At 44.0% G+C, this 20,222-nt stretch overlaps 1 protein-coding gene across 1 annotated transcript in view; it reads left to right on the top strand.

The window, feature by feature from the left end:
- The window catches only part of LOC146772980 (rho guanine nucleotide exchange factor 11-like), a 348,342-nt gene that overhangs the window by 300,964 nt on the left and 27,156 nt on the right, over positions 1 to 20,222 (top strand). Inside the window, 2 exon segments of the mRNA XM_085637044.1 lie at positions 9,830 to 10,207; positions 15,281 to 15,376. Coding sequence (XP_085493170.1) covers positions 9,830 to 10,207; positions 15,281 to 15,376 — 474 coding nt within the window.

Consider the following 20,222-nt stretch of genomic DNA (forward strand, 5'->3'; position numbering starts at 1 on the left):
TGCAATTTCTCAGGTTATTGCCAGTTTGCAACCTTAGAGATCATTCAAGTTATAAGAACATATTTTGTTTGAAAGTTATTTATCCAAAAAGGACTCGACTGAAATAATCAAGTGTCTGTGACTGACCCATATGTGGTTTGCCTGTGGTGCCGGGGCCTTACCACAATTACAAGACCTGCAGTGACTGTGCCTTGAAGCTTTTCATGGCAAAGCACCTCAAGACCATGTGCTGGGATCAGTTGAGGTCACAGGTAGGGCCTGCTCCCGCTCCCAAGCTCACTCCTGTGACAGGTCATCATCATGATTGAGATCCTTGGGCAAAACAAAGAAGCACAAGAAATCCAAGCATGACTTGGTCTACCCCAGCCACACTTAATTTCCAGAGATAGCATGAGGGTATCATTGTGCCTCCGGGTATCTGTCCCGAAGTCACTCTATTTCAGAGTACATTCTGATCCTTGCTCTTAGTAACCAGAATTCCTAGGGACATTGGCAATGCTGCAGCAAAATAAGGACTTTGCAAAGACATGGTGCGTTAGCTGCTCTTTGTCCATAAATGTACTTTTCTGATAGAGACTTCTAACCATAGATTCCTCACCTTTTGAATACTCCCCAGGCATTAGACTGGATCCGGAAAATCTTTTGCAGTACACATGCGCTGGCAGGTGGCGCTGGCTGGGGGCTCCGTGCCTATGCCGTTCTGGATGTGATGTGTGTGATCCTATATTTAGGCACTACTCAAGTGAGCTGATATCAGTTCCTTTTTTTCTCCGCTAACTGACAGAGATCCAGAGCAACCTCTCATCTCATCGAGACACTTCCTCAAGGATTTTTCTTAAAAACCGGTGTGGTAGCGTATACGTTACCTACCAAATTTACATGCTTTAAACCCTGTGGGGAATGTTCCAAAAAAGTGTCTGTCACTGACCCATATATGGTTTGCCTAGGGTGCCTGGGGTCTTACCACAATTCCAAGACCTGCAGTGACTGTGCCTTGATGCATTCCAAGACCATTCAAGACTGAGAAGTGAAACGTTTTGTGGCGAAGCACCTCAAAACCATGTGTTGGGATCAGTTGAGGTCACAGGTAAGGCCTTGTCCCGCTCCCAAGGTCACTCCTGTGACAGGTTGTCAGAACTGGGGGTATCTAGTTGGCAGAGGTAGGTACCTTTGACCAAGTAGGGACCCTTGCTTCTAAGTCAGGGAAAGGGGATTACACTACTGGATAACTCCTGCTCACCCCCTTGGTAGCTTGGCACGAGCAGAAAGGCTTATCTCAGAGGCAGTGTGTAAAGCATTTGTGAACACATACAGTAATACAGTGACAACAACACAGATGTACACAACACAGGTTGTATTATAAAAAAAAGTATTCTTTATATAAACGTATCACAAGACCATAAACGACAAAAATCCACAATACCCTAATCAATAATAATTCTTCAAGATGGTAGAAATAGTTCAAAAATAGGTTATTCACTTAAAAGCAGTCTTTAGCAACAGTCCCCAACTGGAGTTATCACGACTTCAAAGTCAAAGAAATCCCAAAGTATGGCGCCGACCGCAATGTACGCGGCGTCAGGCCCGGAGTCAAAACAGACCCACAGAGAACAGTACCTTGAAACAGCAAAACCAAAGACATCTCACGGCGTCGGGGAGCTGCAGCGTCGTTGGCGCTACGGCGTCGGTTACTTGCTTCGGGGGAGATGATGCGTCAGGACCTGGATGCTAGCGCAGGCAGGGGATGTGTTGGTTACTTGCTTCGAGGGAGATGATGCGTCGGGACCTGGATGCTTGCGCAGGCAGGGGAGGCATCGGTTCCTGACCGGAGAGGAGGTGACATCACCATGGCGCTGAAACTACGGTTCTGTACGATGTCACGATGTTGATGGACTCTTGACTACCCACGTCAACAATCGGCTCTGCGATGATGTCGGCTTCGGAGTCGATGCGGCACAGCAGCAGGCGTCGGGCCGGGGTCGCAAGTCGGAGCAGCACTCACAGCTATGGCAGGCTCATGATGTCGTTCACTGGTGTCGATGTGGCACGGCGGCCGGCGTCAGGTCTACGTTGCAAGTCGGAGCAGCGATCATGACTTCGATGCAGAAGACGGCGTCGCTCGCCGGCATCGGTGTTGCAAAATTCCTTCTGTAGCAGCTAGAACAGCAAGTTCCAGATGCAGACAAACAGAAGGGGTGAAGTCTGGTATCCCTGAGACTTCGGTCAGGAGGCAAGCTCAAATCAAGCCCTTGGAGTAATAATCTGCAAGATGATGAAAGTTCTTGAAAAGTTCCTTCTCCTCTCGTTGGCACTGTAGACACCGCTGTGGGCCAACCCAGCAACACAGCACACTGGCAGTGGGAAGGCCAACTCCTACAGCTTCCTTTGGTGATTCTCCTTGGCAGAGGTTTGTTTTGTTGTTCTAGAAATTATCTAAAGTCTTGGGGTCTGGGCACCAGTATTTATACCCATAAATCCTTTGTCCTCTGAAGGCAGAGGGGCCTTTGCCTGGTCCAAACAAGTTCTGTGCAGTCCTGGAGCACTTTGTTTACAGGACCCCTTCTTTCCTTTGACAGTGTGGGCCAGGGACATCAGACGCACCACAGGAGGTGGAGCCAGCATTGTGCAAGGCAGGCACAGCCCTATTTAGGCCCAGGTGCATCTCCTCCCACCACTCTACATGCAGATAGGTATATTCAGCCTGTAGCTGACTCACCCTGTCTTCTGGAATCCCCCAGCCTCTGTCACTCACAAAACCAGACACAAAATACACAACCTAGCAGAGGCAGGCTTGGACAGTTAGGCAAGAAAATACCTACTTTCTAAAAGTGGGATTTTCAAACACAGAATGTTAAAACCAACTTCACTAAAAGATGTATTTTATCATTCTGAGTTCCGGCATACTAAACTCAAATGTCTACCATGTTCCATGGGTCAGTTAGGATTATAGGATGTTATAATCAAACTGCCTATTCTGGCCTATGGGGAACAGGTAGCCTTGCAATAGTGAAAAACGAAAATGGCTGTAATTCACTATTAGGCCATGCCACACATATCAGGGCATGTCCTACCTTTTACTTACAATGCACCCTGCCCTTGGGCCTTCCTTAGGGGTGTCTAATATGAAGAAAAGGGAAGGTTTAGGGACTGGCAAGTGGGTGCACTTGCCAAGTCGACATGGCAGTCAGAGGCTGCACACAGGCACTGCGATGGCAGGCCTGAGACATACTTTACAAGCTGCTTCTGTGAGTGGTGCAATCAGTGCTGCAAGCTCACCAGCAGCATTTGATTTACAAGCCCCGGGCACAGAAGTGCACTGTACTAGGGTCTGACAAGTAAATCAAATAACCCAATCATGGAGTCACTAATCAATACATCAATTTAGCATAGAGAGCACTTGCACTGTGGCACTGAATAGCAGTGGCATAGTGCCCAAAGCATCTAAACCAGAAAAATATATCAAAAACAGAGGAGGCAATCAGTAAAAAATGGAAGGGAGACTCACGCCAATGGTACCAGGTCTAACACAGGTCATCTTCACGATTGAGATCCTTGGGCAATACCAAGAAGAAGCCCAAGAAATCCATGCATGACTTGGTCCTCTCCAGCCACACTTGATTTACAGAGAAGGCATGAGGGCGTTATTGTGCCTCCGGGTTGCTATCCCAAATTCACTCTATTTCAGTGTCGATTCTGAGCCTTGCTTTTAGGTAACTGGAATTTCTAGGGACATTGGCAACGCTGCAGCAAATCAAGGACTTTGCAAAGCCATGATGCTTTTTTTGCCACATTAATAGCTCACTGTAAGTCACCTGTGGGCCCTAAGGAGCCGAGGGCCCTCCCAACCAGGTTTCCCCAGACGGATCATCCCACTGTGTCCCTTAGGCCCTCTGTATCTGCTCAGGGCTCTGGACCGCCTTTAGTACCAGTTCCCTCCACGACACCACAGACTACACCAGAACACAACCTTAGACTACGAATTCTAACCAATAGTGCTGAGTGACCCTGAGACGGCACTGTCCCTACCTCGGCCGAGGCCTCAACCTCTTTACCTCTCTTCTTCTTGCAACAGAGTGCCCCAACCCAGGGGCGTAATACAGGCTCCCGGAGTGCGGGGGGCCGAGAGCAGCAGGGGGCCCCCTCAGCACCGTACTCAGGCCTGAGAGCTCCATATTAAATACGGAGTGGGGGCCGCTTCATGTACATTGAAGGGGGGCCCCTCAACTTTCGTTACGCCAGTGCCCCAACCTGCTGGAAGGCCGCATGTCCATCATGAGTCATTTGTCATTGACTCCCATAATTGGGACTATAATGCTGGGGATGAGATTACCCTGCTTTACCCAGAGTATAACTAGTATGAAGATCTCACAGATGGCAGGGGTCTGGATAATTCCCCAGGCACTGGACTAGTTCTCCTCCATACCAGGTCCTGCTAAGAATGGCAGTGCCTCCGTTACTATGTTTATGCGAAGGGCAGAGGAAGATTCTTGATCTTCAACTTCACTCTCAGGAAGTTAAATGCCAATGTTCTGAGGGGGGTGGTGCTACCTGGACAGTTAAGATCTGCGCCCATTAAATTAGGCTATCACTGAAAAACTACTAGGTACCTGGGCCAAACTCTGCTCAGGTCCACCTGTGCATCTCCAGTTTGGAAGACACCATCACCCACCTCCAGGTAATCCAGCTTTCCTCACCCAGTGCCTTAGTCCAGAGAGCACTGTGGTGCAGTATTCAGCCAGTAGACTTCACTCAAACTCATTTCCCACTACTCCCCATGACAGGGAATTGAAAAGGATAGAGACCTATGGTAAGTATTTTTTTCCTCTATAAGTTTGTCCCTTTGCTCAGTGAAAGCCAGCTGCATGTTAGGCTGCTGCTCTCACGCTCCTTGGGATTCCACGGCCCCTATGATGTCCATGGTCCTGCGAGAAGCCTGGGACTTTGATTCACAGAAAATGCAAGATGGTTGTGATACTGCCATGTGCACCATCCGCTGTGAACTGGATACAACTGATCCCCTTGGTAGGGCTATTAGCACTGGAGTGGCCAATCGCAGGCAAGCCTGGATACAGTTAACTGGCTTTTCAGGGGACATACAGGCCAGTCTTATGGACATGCCGGTTTACGGCTTCTGACTTTTAGAGAAAAAGCAGCCTGGGCCTTGGAGTGGTTCAAAGATAGCAGGACCACAGCTTGGCTGACGGAGAACTGCCTGTCGCTTTTGCAGCTGTAAGTCGAGGGTCTTTCGGTCAAAGGAGCCATAAAGAGGGTACTGGTTACACAAGTTGGCCGTGGTTGTTATTTCCACTACTTCCTTCAAGGTCTTCCTCTACCTCGACAACTGGTTCCTGAATGGGGGTTTGCCCCAGACAGACATCAACCTCCTCCTGACTATGGCGAATCTCCTGACAACTTAGGTGTGCCTGAGTCACACCTTAGTCCTTCGATGAAGCTCTCCGTCATCGGAGCCATTCTGAGCAAGGTGTTGTTTAGTGCCTAGCCTCGGAGAGGAGAGTCCAGGACATTTTGGGCTATGATCCTAATGTTTAACCTCTGTCCTGTATCACAGCGAGGATGACTCTGAGCCTGCTGGGACTGATAACCTCCTTCATCTTGCTGGTTAATCACACCAAATGGGATATGAGAGATCTGAAGTCCCTGTAGACTCAGAACCAGTGAGACCTTTCTGATTTTGTCTAGAATTTGGAGGCGAAAGCAAAAGATCGTGAGTGATGGCTGAGGAACCTTGATGGGGTCGGCAGCAGACCTCTCTACTTTCCCTACCCAGATCTCACAATGTTGACTGATGCCTCGGTTCTTTGTTGGGGAGGCCATCCCAGAGAGGCGGAGATTAGAGGCATCTGCTCTCCAGCGGGGGACCAGTTCCATACAACCTTCTGGAGCTGAAAGCCACACTCTTGCTGCTGAAAGCCTTCCTACCCTCCATCAATGGGAAGCCAATGCCTGTGCTTACAGACCAAACCACTGCCATGTGGTGCTACAACAAGCAGGGCTAGGGGGGGTCATGAAACTTGTGCGAGGAGGCTTTTCATCTCTAGACATGGCAAGTTCACCAAGGGATTTTTCTGGTGACACACAACTTGACAGGTTCCTTGAACATCAGAGCAAATTAAATATGACGCTAAGGCTTGCAGATCATGATTGGCCATTACATCCAGAGCTGCCCCTATATTCTTTTCTGCAAGTGGGGAGAGAACTGGCTTGATGTTTTCACCACTGCAGAAAATGCATGTCAGCACTTTTGCATGTTAGATTTTCTTGCTGGGAGATAAGTCCATATATAATGGAGTTCGGGACACCTGTACACTTTCCTGATGATACCTCTCCTGCCCTGAATTATTTAGCAGGTCAGGATCGACTGGACCTAAGTCGTCCTAGTGTGTCCTGATTGGGTATAGAAAGAATGGTAGCCCAAACTCCTGGGCTTGAGCATGTATCCCTCTATCAGGCTGCCTCTTCAGGAGGATCTCCTGTTGTAGCCAGAGGGCAGGGTTCTCTACCCAAAATTGTAATCTACACCTCCATGTTTTGAAATTGAGCAGTGACAGTTGAGTTCTTTGAAGTCATGAATGTCATCTTGGCAGCCATGCATCCCTCAACTAAAGCTGTATGCCCCTGGCGTTGGGATATGTGTGTGGTCTTGTGCCCTACTAAACAGATAGACCCAATCCATGACAAACTGTCCAAAGTTCTGTTGTTTGTGCCATCAGTTTCCGAAGTCAAGGCCTTGCTTTGCACACTGATAAATGAGACCTGTTGGCACTTTCAGCCTTCTTACAGGTGGCGGATCAGCCATCATTATTTAAATATCTAATTTTAATGCCTTTCATTAAATGGTCACAACATATGTTCAACCCTTTTGTGTTTGTTGTGCCCAATGGGATTTATGTTTGGTTCTCACATTCCTCAGCCCCATTTGAGCTGTAACACAGTTGTCCTATTAGGCTCAATAACATCAAGACAGCCTTTCATGTCGCTATATCATTGGGGCTGCTGATCCACGAGTTGCAGGCTCTTTCTGCTAACCTGCCCTACAACACATTCTATGCACACAAGCTGACTTTGCAGACTCCCTTTCGTGCTGCTAAGAATATTACTCTTCTGGCTTTCTTTGTTCCACCTCATCTCCCTTAAGAGGAGGAGAACCATCAACGGTGAGATCTAAAAATGGTACTACGCTTCTACGGTGTTCACACCAAAGAACTACGTGTGAATGATCAGCCGTTTACTAGGTTCACTGGAGCAAAGAAAGGCAAGGCTCTGCAGAAACTGACCATCTCACAGTAGATCGTACATCCTGCATGTTGGCACATAGGGTGCCAGTATTCGATATTTGTCAGGTTGCCATTTGAGTGTAACAGCATATGTTCACAAGACATGTTGCCTATGCAATCAGGTCTGCCAGTAAGGGCACTTTGACCTCTTGGTCCTTACTTTTGTTTTTTAAAGCTTGGTCAGTTGTGGAACTCAACACTTAGGAGGAATTGCTTAGGTATCTAGTCAAAAGGTGAGGAATCTCTCGTTAAAATTCTCTATTCAAATAAGAAGTAGCTTACCTCTGGTAATGCTTTTTTTTGGTATAGACGCTATCTAACTGCAGATTTCTCAATTACCCTCCCACTTTCCTGTTCCATGAACTGGTCTCTTTATGTAAAAAGATCCCAGTTTAGGAGTCTGCACACTGGTCAAAACCAATCTGATTAAGTCGATGTATGTGGGCAATGATGCATCAAAAAAACAACTGATGCCAGCACTCTTTGGTAACATGTATATATGCATGCACATCTGTTGCGGAATGACGACACCGCGGAGATTCTTGCGCCACCTGCCAGCACGCATTTTTATTTCTGATGATTGTCCAGATCCAATCTGGCAAATGGGGGAGTTTTCAAAAGTTGAGGAATTTGCAGTTATAGAGCCTCCACCAGAATGAGTGTTACCAGACGTAAGTAACTTGTTTATATGACATAATTTCAGAAAACATGTTTGGTATATCACTTATCTTAGGTATTGTCTGGATTTTCCTCTGATAAAAAATGTTAACTTCTATAGAGTGGCGAGTGAAATAATATCATCGACTTCATTGACTTGCGAGGGAGAATGGATCTTTGGGAATTGAAAAAAATGTGTCTTCACTTAAGAAAGTCATAGAAGACATTAACCTTTGTTGAATATACAATTGGGAGGATGTTTTTTACTAGTCCAAACCTTATATCTACAGAGCATTATATAATGTTTAATATGGTCACAATCTTTTGAAACATGTTTTTTTTAAAATCAGGAGACTATTACACAATTATGTTTTGGGCTTAGTGTTATATCTATATAGTGCAGAATACACATCTAGGAGTGTCTGCATGTGGATATGAAACACATGAAACAGAAACTTTAAAGAACTCATTACATTTATGGGCAAATTAAAATAATGTGGTCATTTCAAATCAGTTGTGAGTCTTAAAAGGGTCAATGGGCATGCATGTGAAAAAGATAAAATACATGAATTGAATAATTCGCAAAATTGATTGCCTATCATTATAGACTGTGTGGTGCCCATCAGCATTTTGATTTTTTAAATACATTTTCCTTGATTGTGGTCTAGTGGAGCTCAAGGAGAATGTTGTCTCAGGGCTTCTTCATTTTGTCATTTTCTGTCTTTCTCAAGGAGCTCATTGATTATTTCTGACCATATGATTGCCTTGGGCTGTTGACCTCCGCAGTGTGCAAGTGCTTCTAAATATTTACTTACAGAGTTCGATATGAAACACCGTGCAATTACAACAGAAAGACTATTTTGCGTTTGTTAAACATATTGTGTAGTGCTCCATTCCACTTCACTCAATCAAACATCCCAATCCATTTAATATAAAACTATATAAAAATGGCTAAATTATGAAAGTATGTAACACTGCATAGAGACAGCAGAGTGACTTACTGATAGTACACCTAGTTTTTTTGCCTTCAATGGTCTCCTCATGTCAGCACATGCCAGACATAACTAAATTAGTAATTTCAACCTCGTTTTTTCTTCTTTTTTTTAACCAAGGTCCATTGGCGTAGATTCTATCAGCCTATTGGAAAGTGTAGAGTCCTTCTCCTACCCTAAATAACCTACCTTTGTTTCTCAGTGTCTGTGAAAGCTAAGTGCTCTCACTTTGTGCTTCAGTTCTCCCTCAACTAGACTGAATTTACACGTTTCAGATATTGTATAGTTAATGTAAAACACTTTGGGGCAGCAGTACCCTATGAACTAATAGCTTAGAAGAAAATATTTATTTATTAAAGTAGTTCCCGAAGTAAAAACGTCAATCAGTTTGACAATTTTTAAACCTGTATATCAGTTATCCACACCATTTGTGTCTTGAAAGTATAGTGAAAAAACTATAAACTTGAGGACACATTTAGTTCTCCAAAGTACCTAAAGGGTAAGTCAGTCTTCAGTTGCTCGAGCCTTGTTCACCGCAAATACCACTAACCCTGAGAATCCCAGTCTTTTTTTTCTAATTGTGCAAGCCTCGCTGATGGATTTCATGATATAGATATGCAAATAGACTTCCCAAATGAGGTTCCAAATTTCTTGTTCCTTCTTTGCAATCTCTAGTGACAGTGTTATGCTATCAGAAACTGTATCCATCGTGTGTCACTGGTGTATATACTACTTCATGTTCACTTAATCATGTCGGACAATTCATATGATCTAAACCTAATTTTTATCAAGTATTTATAAGTAGCATTGATGTAAAAGGGAATAATATCTTTAACGTGTGTTTGAAAGTTGGTGAAAAACTTACATGGTCCATTTTTCTTACAGTTATGATCCTACGGCATTTGATTCTGCAGAACATTTCACCGCACAATGATAGTGACTTTGAAAGGGATTTGAAACTCGCACCTGAGGATGACCTGACCCCCACACCCTCCCTGGTTGGAGGGAAGGGGCACTCATGTGACACTGCAACAGTCCATCGGGCTACACAGTTGGAGACTGGAGATGGGAGCGTCATGGCTCCTATAGATATTATAGATTGCCTTAGCTTCGGAGACATGAAAATTACCGGTTTGGAATGGCAACAGTGCCATCAGCAAGGGAGAATCAGCCAGCACCTGGAGTCTGAACCACTGGAAGCACAGGTGTTCTTGGAGGAGCAGTGTTCACATGGACGAGGCAGCATTAAAGTTGTGAGCGAAGGTAAAGTAAAATTTCGCTTGGTGTTCTTGATACTGGGTTTCTAATTTTTTAAGCAACCATGATCCACAGTCTGGGGCCCCTACATTAGTGCCCTCTTGAGTAAAATCCTGGAGGGCTTTAGCATCCTCCCTTCATGGTTAGCTGCAGAAATAATCACCTATCTATAAGAAGGGCGACCGAACCTCCCCAAGTAACTACAGACCTGACTGATAACCTGCAAAATGTTTTCTGCCATCAAATCTGATCTAGGCTACAAGATTGGCCGGATGAAAGAATGATTCTTTCTCCCTTCCAAGCAGGTTTTCGCCCAAAGGCGAGCACAATTGACCAGGCCTTTTACTTGAATCTAATAGGATGGAAATATCTGGCCCTTTCTAAAGACCATCTTTACATCACTTTTGCAGAGCTAAGGGCAATGTCTGACCTGGTCCCGAGATGTAGTTTGTGTCTCGCCCTATCCAGATTGGGCATTGATCCTTGCTTGCTGAACATCCTGAAGAGACTACATGAGGGGACTCATGCACAGGTGAGATGGGCGACCGATGGGGAGCTCACTGAACACATACCCACCACACTTGGAGTGCGTCAGGGTTGCGCTCTCGTCCCAACACTATTCTCCCTTTATATTAATGACCTGATGGACCACTTTTCAATATGCATCCGTGCCTGCCCCAGGATAGGGGGTTGGCCAACACCCGCTTTATTATTTGTGGATGATAATGTCCTGCTCTCTTGAATGCCCTTGGGGATGCAGAACATGCTGAATAGTTTCTCAGAGTACTGCGAATCTAGAGGCATGGAAGTTAATGCTTCCAAAACCAAGATCCTGTCTCTAAACCCACACAAATCCCATATTAGTGTTTTTTTATATGTGCAGAGCCAAGCTCCAGCAGGTTAATCAATTTGACTATCTAGGGGTGAGGTTTGACAAATCAACTAATTGGAAAACCCAATTATTGAAATCTGAGCTTTCGTTGACTCATGGATCGACCTGTATTACCAAATGTTACAAAGCCACTGCACTAAAATCAGTGTCCTTAGTCGTAGAAATTTAGAGGGCCAAGGCACAGTCAGTAGCCTATATGGAGCTGAACTATGGGGGATGGAAGACATTAAGGGGCTGACCACCATAGAAAACTGTCTTATAAAAACCTTATTTACTTTACCCAGCAATACACCTACATTACCCTTGTATTTTGAGATACTACTTAAAAAAATCGAGGACATAGAAAAATAAGGCCACTACGTCCTCCTCTGAACTGACTACCTAGAGGCCTGCACTTGAGGAGATTGTTAGCATAGGGAATTGCATTACTTTCTCCTGGCTCAGCAATGTGAAGTTGCTTGGGCATGTACTGGTCGGACCCTTTACTATTTAAACCTAACTCCAAGTCAATTGTTAAGGAGAAATATTAGACCTATGTGACTAAGTCATATCACTGTAATGTGAAGTCAGGTGGGCTGACTGATTGGTTCCTGGACGTTAAACATGTCCCCTCTTTAGTGCCTTCTATGGACGCTTTTGTTTCACAGCTAGCCCATACTTTGTTAATGAAATCGAGACATGGCACCTTACAGGTGAATACATTTACGTATAAATGGGACTTAGGTGACTCTAAATCGTAGAACTGCATGATCTGCACTGACAGCATTGAGGATGTTGAATATGTATTGTTTTTCTATCCACTTTATGTAAAATCTAGAAGGTCCTGGATTAGGTCAATGTGTACTACTTTGGGCACGAGACATTTTACTGTTGCCTATCGGATTCTAAGAACTGACATCAGTATCCCTAGGGTAATGAGTTATCTTTTAGCAACTAGACACATAAGAGGAGATGCTACACATTGGGCTACTAGGGCATTAAGCCTGGGTAGCTACCCATTATATAATCCAGCTAGGACTTGAATCCCTGTGCTATTGATGTATGTATACATTTGAAACTGCTCTTCTCATGAACCATGCTTACTAGTATGACGGGACACTCTTCCTCCTTTTAAATCTTTGGCCAACTGGATGCACTGCTATTATGAACTGGATGACATAATTTGCCTCTATGTATCGGTTTATCGGTTCATTGATTTTAAATACAACTTACATCTGAATGTTTTACTGTGCTGTATTTACATTATTATTACTGTGCTAAATGAATTAGGATGATTCAAATGCTGGTATAGTTATTTGCATTTTAATTATGAATGCTGATTTCAATGTGTTTCATTGTAAATATATTTTATTGTTTATTTTACGGGCTTATTCCCAATGATAACTTTTATGATTTTGGATCAAAAATAGTAATGCTCTATACGTTTTCCTTCCAAACTGGTTTTTGCTATTAAATGTTGCATATTAATTTTTGCTTGGTCGTTTATTTTGGGAGATGGAACAATCTATTTAAGGGGTCCCTATATTGGTAACGTGTAATCACACAATCAAAACTGTTTCTTTGATCAACTTCAGTCTGAGATGACTGTGACAATGCAGCTGGGAGGTTTTCACAAGCTAACTCATCAGATCAGATAGTGAGCTAGAATAATAACAGTCACATTTTGATTAACTTTATGCCTAGAGTTTGCTGCTTGATATTTTTTCAAAAAGGCTTACTTTGGCTGGCAGCCGTTGTGAAGGGCTTACTCTGCAGAGGATAGAGTCATCATGTTAACTCTTAGGGTTATCGATTCCTTCCATTATAGCCTCGAAGCCCACCATAGTGCGCTCTACCGGCCATTAAAGGCCCGCTCCAGCACCGGGCTTTTAACAATGGAGCGGCCCTTTAATGGCCGGTAGAGCCCGCAACGGAGAGCTCTAAGGCTCTTAGAATGTTCTGCCCCTAGAGAGCATGTTCTAATTTGTAAAGGCCTCACAGAGCCCAAGGGGGTTGAAATCCCCTCGGGCTCTGACAGGCCTTTGTTTACAGCTGTTGCTGTGAACAAACATTGGAATGTTGATGCTCTGAGCTTCTATCTGCCATTGGAAGCCCAGAGCATACCATTGTTTTCTATGGAGCGCTCAACATTCCAATGTTCTAAAATGGATAAGAGTTGTTATTAATGATTGATCCCCTCTCATCCAGAGACCTGTTTGTAGCAACTGCACACTGTACAGAGATATAAGCATGTTTGAAAATAGTTCCTGCTTTTGTGGTTTAGACTCTACTTTACTGGAAAAAAAAAGTTCCCCAAATGCTTTGCTGACCCTATAGTTTACCTTCTAGCTAAGAATGCAAACATGTTCTTGCTGTTACAGCATGGTATATTAAATATATTTCTTGAACACAGTAATTCCTCCTGGATTCATGGCTGTCACCAAACAAACACGCTGTGGGACAGTTGACTGGATGCTTATGCTTTAAACAACCAGGCCTTCTGATGGACGAGTGCAGATGATTTATCAGTTTGCCCGTGTGTGCATTTGTCTTTGTAATGTTGATGTGGGACTTGGAGGAGGTTTTCAGTAATGAGAGCGATAAGTACAACATTTATATCCTTGGACAGAAATGCAGGATCAACCTAGTGAAGAACTGTGTGTGTAATTTAAACAGAGTGAACAAGTGCTTCAATTCACTGCAATTGGTGATGATAGGGCAGAAAAGTAAAGTAGCTTCATGTCAGGAAGCAGATCTGGACAGTGTGATTCTGGACACTTTGCTGATATAATTTGTCCCCTGTATTAAGGACAGATCAGTTCTCAGTTATGGCCCTTTTGATTGTATTGATGAAGTGACTGCAGGCACTGACACAAACAAGCCTGTCCATGGGGCATTTAGGCCTCTCTATTGTTATTTCTGGCCCTTTTGGCCACTTTGTGTATGAGTTCTTCAGGGTACGATCCCTGGGACAAATGGGTGCTGAGCGTCTCCCCGTGTTCTTTAAAGTTTGCAACGTCAGAGCAGTTCCTCCTTTTCCTTAAGATTTGTCCCACTTGCATACTGTTCCTAAAGGAGCGTGGATGGAAGCTGTTTCCTGTATAGTTCTGAGCAAATTCCTCACTCCTTCGGGTACAGACGAAGGTCGAGGAAAGGAAGTGATGTTTTACTGGATTTACACACACTCCATATAGCACAGGCACACACATAACAGGCACAGCACAGGCAGCAGTAGTGCACTCTTCCTTACAGCGACAGGTAGCAGCAGGGCCCTTATCCTTTAATGCACCAGATGGTTGCAGGAAATTAAATTAGCCAAATTTTCCTCACAAATACAGATTGTAGAGCAGAGATGCAGCAGTAAACACTTCCTTCTATACAGTTAATGGGATCATTATTTGCACTAGCATCCCATGTCTCCTTATACACAGAGGATAGGGAAACGTCAGGCCGCAGCAGTGCAGGAATACACAGCACAGCCATTGCTCCATTTATCCATCCACCCAAGCACAGCACAGTAGTAGTGAAGTACATGACTATCGCTCATGAAAAATAAAACATTCACATGTAAATACCTTACTGACTTTCTGAGACACACATGACCCATCAGCTGATGCCCACAGCAAGACCTGCACAGTTAGGAGTAAGGAAAATTAAAGGAAAATTCCTTGGTGTGATGTTGAAGATGGCAGATAAGCATTGCAAGTGATTCAGACAAATGATCTAGTGTCTCATTGGTTGTTGATGGAAGTGGCACCCCTTTCAATATATGTCCGCATAAAATACCATCGAAAATTTCTTCCTATTGGTGAAGCTTTTAAGTTGTAATTTAACCACATTCTATATTGTGTGTGCCTCTTTTTTTATACGAGGAGAAAGTTCTATTTATATTGAATTCCATGGTGCTGTAATGTAATAGAGCTGTAGGCAATCCTAGTTAACTTCACAAATATGGTGTTTTTAGGCTTTGGGTCTCTATTTTGTCATTCTCTCTCTTTTGTAAAAACGTTCCATCTTGGCAAATCATTGGAAATTGGCTACTAACCAACTTTTAGGTGATTAAAATTCAATTTATGTTTTGATCTGACTCCTTTCTTAATCTTTTTTTTTGTTTGTCTTTTTTCCTCTCACTTTTGTTCATATTGTCTCTCTATCTCTGCAAACCCACAAACCCCCTTCCATTTTCCTTTGTGGTGTTTTCTGCACAGCTGAGATGGTGGGCAATAATATCATCATTCCATTGCCAGACAGCTGCCAATCAGAAATCGAACTGAAGAATGTGGGAGGCGAAGCTAACTTAGCTGGTAATCACATTCTCATTTTCTGGTCATGAGAGTTGGAAAGGATGCAAGGTAGTCTGTTCGAACAAAATTAAGGTCAGCACTAGAACTACCTTATCCTGTTTACGATTGAGTTGAGTGAATGAAACTGAATGTCAACAAAGTGGATGAAGCCTATTATGATTACTGTATCCATAGCACTGTGACTCACTCAATATCACTTCCCATTATGCAACTAGCAGATTTCCATCAGTGGATCCCACAGCATTAAATTATGACTTGTTCTTGCTTGGAGGTATTGACACAAACATTGTGTGTATTCTTCAGGAAAAATGTATTTTCCTTCGTTTAATAATTGTGCTTTAGTTCTGGAGTAAAAATACGAACCAGAGGGCTTTAAGATGAAGGAGAGTGATGGTGTGTAAACGATCTTCTGGAATATTTATTTTTGAGTTTACACTTTTGGGATATTTTTTTCCTCACTAACTTGGCAAGCACCATCTCCATTGTCTTCATAATCACCAACAGATTTCCTACTATGTAGAGCGACTGAATACTCATTAAGTGCATGCAGAACTAGGTCTCGATTATGTCTCGGACATGATCTCCTTCACCCCTTCACTGCTAGGCTCCCCCCCCCCCCCCCCGTGCTAAGCCTTTTTTTGGCTATTTGGGGTAGTTGGCACTTAGGCTTCTGTAACTTTTTAACCACATAAGGTATCCACACCAAATTTGCCTCCCTTTCTTCCAACATCATGGGGATTCTAAAGGTACCCAGGGTTTGTGTATTCCCCTGGAGGGGACCCAGAAATTAGCCCAAATGCAGCAAAAGTTAGTTTTTTTGGGGGGAAATGGGAAAAAAGTGCTGCAAATGAAACCATCTTTTTTTTTCCTGCAAATGGTATCAACAAAGGGTTTGTGGGGATGAAATAACCATTTCCCCAGCTTCTATGGACTGACAGACTTTTGTCAGAAAACCAACATTTTCTACACAGTTTTGGCATTTTACTGGGACATATCCTATTTTTGCTTTTTGCTTGTGCTTTCAACCTTCTTCCAGTTAATGGTAGAAATGGGTATGAAAGCAATAATGGATCCTAGAAAACTATACATTTTAGAAAGGTAGACAAAATTCTGAATTCAGCAAGGGGTCATTTGTGTAGATCCTTTAAGGTTTCTTTATAGAAACTAACAGTTGAATATAGGAAAAATTGAAACTTAGTTGAAAAAAACAGCCATTTGTGTCAACGTTTTCACCTGTAACTTCTTCTAATTATGACAGCTGTTTGAAAGCAATATACTGTTACATCCGCTGGACCGGTCTGGTTGTGGTAATATATAGGACTTGTAGGTTCACCAAGAATCTGACGAACCCAGAGCCAATAACTGAGCAGCGTCTTGCAATGGTTTTTTGTTATGTACAGGGTATATAGCAATTAATTTAGAAAAAAATATACATGGAAAAATCTGTATGAAAGACACCTATGTATTTCTGAAATTGGAACAAACTATAGAGTTTAGAAACATTAGATATTTGCACATTTCCGAAATTGTGAGTACCCATACTAGCATGAGAATTATAGGACATTCTTAAAAGTGAGTTCTTTTTACACATTGTATTTCATTTGGAAGGCAGAAATGCATCGAAAGTCAATAGGTAATAACATTTTCTCTACAATTCTGTGTTACTCTACGTCTCCCGATAAAAATTGTACCTCACTTGTGTGCGTAGGCCTAGTGCACACGACAGGAAACGACTCAAAACGCAATGTGGACACACTTTATTTTTACAGTGAAAACAGACCCTTTTTTTGTAAAGTGCCTAGATGTAGATTTTGAACCATAGCTCTGCTGGCACCTAGGGAAACCTAGCAAATCTCTACATTTTTGAAAACTAGATACCCAGGGGAATCCAGGATGGGGTGACTTGTCTGCCTCTCACCAGGTTCTGTTACCCAGAATCCCTTGCAAACCTCAAAAGTTGTCAAAAGAAACACATTTTCCTCACATTTCTGTGGTTGAAAGTTCTAGAATCTGAGTGGATCCACGAAATTCCATGCACCCCACATTCCCCAAAGTCTTCCGAGAAAAAGGGTACCTCACTTGTGTGGGTAGGCCTAGTGCCCGCAACAGGAAACGGCCCAATATGCAATGTGGACACACCACATTTTCACTGTGAAAACTGACCCTTTATTTGCAAAGTGTCTAGCTGTAGATTTTGAACTCTAGCTTTGCCAGCACCTAGGGAAACCTAGCAAACCTATACATTTTTGAAAATTAGACACCCAGGAGAATCCAGGATTGGGTGGCTTGTCTGGCTCTCACCAGGTTCTGTTACATAGAATCCCTTGCAAACCTCAAAATGTGTCCAAAAAACACATTTAACTCCGTTTCTGTGGTGGAAAGATCTGGAATCTGCGTGGATCCACAAAATTCCACCCACCCCGCATTCCCCAAAGTCTTCCAAGAAAAATGGCACCTCACTTGTGGTGGTAGGCCTAGTGCCCGCGACAGGAAATGGCCCAAAACCCAACGTGGACACACCACATTTTCACAGTGAAAACTGTCCCTTTTTTTTGCAAAGTGCCTAGCTGTAGGTTCTGAACCCTAGTTCTGCCAGCACCTAGGGAAACCTAGCAAACCTATACATTTTTTAAAACTAGACACCCAGCGGGAATCCAGGATGGGGTGACTTGTTGGCTCTCACCAGGTTCTGGTACCCAGAATCCCTTGCAGACCTCAAAATCTGTAAAAAAAAAACACATTTTCCTCACATTTCTGTGGTGGAAGGTTCTCGAATCTGCGTGGATCTACAAAATTCCACCCACCCTGCATTTTCCAAAGTCTTCAGAGATGGCCGCCGAGTCTAAGGCCAAAAACCCAGGTGACCCCACATTGCAAAACCAGGTAGTTTTGTGATAGGTCATTTTGATGTCTCCTCAATACATTTTGGGCCATTGCCTGTCACGGGTACTTGACCCACATACACAAGTGAGGTACCATTTTTATCGGGAGACCTGGGGGAATGCTGTGTAGAAGGAAATTTGTGGATCCATGCAGATTCCAGAACTATCCCACACAGAAATTTGAGAAAAAAGTGATTTTTTTCAGCTTAATTTTAGGTTTGCAGGGGATTCTGGGTAGGGAAATGTTGGGGGCCCCACGAAAGCGATACCTTGCTAGACTCCCCCGGGTGTCTAGTTTTCAGAAATGTTTGGGTTTGGTAGGTTACTCTAGATGGCTGCCGACCCCGGGACCAAAAAGGTAGATGCCTCCTATGTATCCAAAAATGACCTGGTTGTGCAAGGGGGGTCACATGAGTTTTTGGTCCCGGGCTTGGCGGCCATCTGGGAAACCTACCAAACCCACACATTTCTGAAAGCTAGAGACCGGGGGAGTCAAGGAAGGTATGGCTTGTGTGGATCCCCCAATGTTTCTCTACCCAGAATTCCCTGCAAACCTCAAATTTTGATGAAAAAATCACTTTATTCTCAAGTTTCTGTGTGGGAAAGTTGTAGACTCACTGGGCTGACACAAATTTCCTACCACCCAGCGTTCCCCTAGGTCTCCTGATAAAAATGGTACCTCCCTTGTGTGGGTGGGTCAAGTACCCACGACAGGCAAGGGCCCAAAATGTATTGAGGAGACATCAAAATGACCTATCACAAAACAACCTGGTTTTGCCAAGGGAGTCACCTGGGTTTTTGGCCCCGGGCTCAGCGACCATCTTGGGAAACCTACCAAACCCACACAATTCTGAAAACTAAACAGCCGGGAGAGTCCAGCGCGGTATGGCTTGTGTGGGTCACTCACTGTTTTCATACCCAGAATCCCCTGCAAACTTCAAATTTACCTGAAAAAATCACTTTTTTCTCACATTTCTGTGTGGGAAAGTTCTGCAATCTACGTGGATCCACAAACTTCCTACCACTCAGCATTCCCCCAGGTCTCCTGATAAAAATGATACCTCACCCGTGTGGGTGGGTCAAGTACCCGTGACAGGCAAGGGCCTAAAACCTATTGAGGAGACATCAAAATGACCTATCACAAAAGAGCCTGGTTTTGCAAGGGTGGGTCACCTGGGTTTTTGACCCCGGGCTCGGCGTTCATCTTGGGAAACTACCAAACCCACACATGTCTGAAAACTAGACACCCAGGGAAGTCCAGCGAGGTATGGCCTGCGTGGATCCCTCAAGCTCTTCCACACCTCCCGAGGCCCCCCAAAAAATGGCAAACCCCCTGCTGTTTGCAGCAGAGGAATTGTGTGCCTCTGTCCTCATGACGGAATCGTTCCGTCATGAGCACAGGAGCACTTGTGCTCATGACAGAACCATTCCGTCATGAGCACCGAAGGGGTTAAGCCCTCTCCAGTGATGGATTAAGATCTGGAGCAGGGTGGAGCTGAAGCTAAGCTGGTTGATCCTTGAGGACTGTCTGTCTCTGGACAGGGCAACTAGTATACCTTGGATTGCTTATGTTAAGTTGTCCTTTTTTATTCTAGGCATGCCTGATACCTTAATATATCAGATTTCTCTTTCCGCCCACGATTTGGGGAATGTTAAAAGATTTTTCCTGGAACGCTCCTGATCAGAGAGAGAAGGTTTGGATCTTCAGAAGCCATTGGTTAGGGGCCACATTCTTTTAAAAACTGTACAAGGGATGGAGCCATACTTGGGCTTGGCTCGCTCACAGCATGGTAGGTTTTTATTGGTGAGGTTTAGGTTTAATCATCCGCACCATTTTTAGGCTTCCCCGTGTGGGTGGGTACGGCCTGAGGTAAGTGCTCCCTGCGGTTGTAACACTGTGTCTTCACAGGACCTGCTCCATTTTATAATGTTTTGCTCCTATTTCAGCTGGCCTAGGAAGCATT

Source organism: Triturus cristatus, chromosome 12, assembly GCF_964204655.1.
Source record: "Triturus cristatus chromosome 12, aTriCri1.1, whole genome shotgun sequence".
In the NCBI taxonomy this organism is placed as follows: Eukaryota; Metazoa; Chordata; class Amphibia; order Caudata; family Salamandridae; genus Triturus; species Triturus cristatus.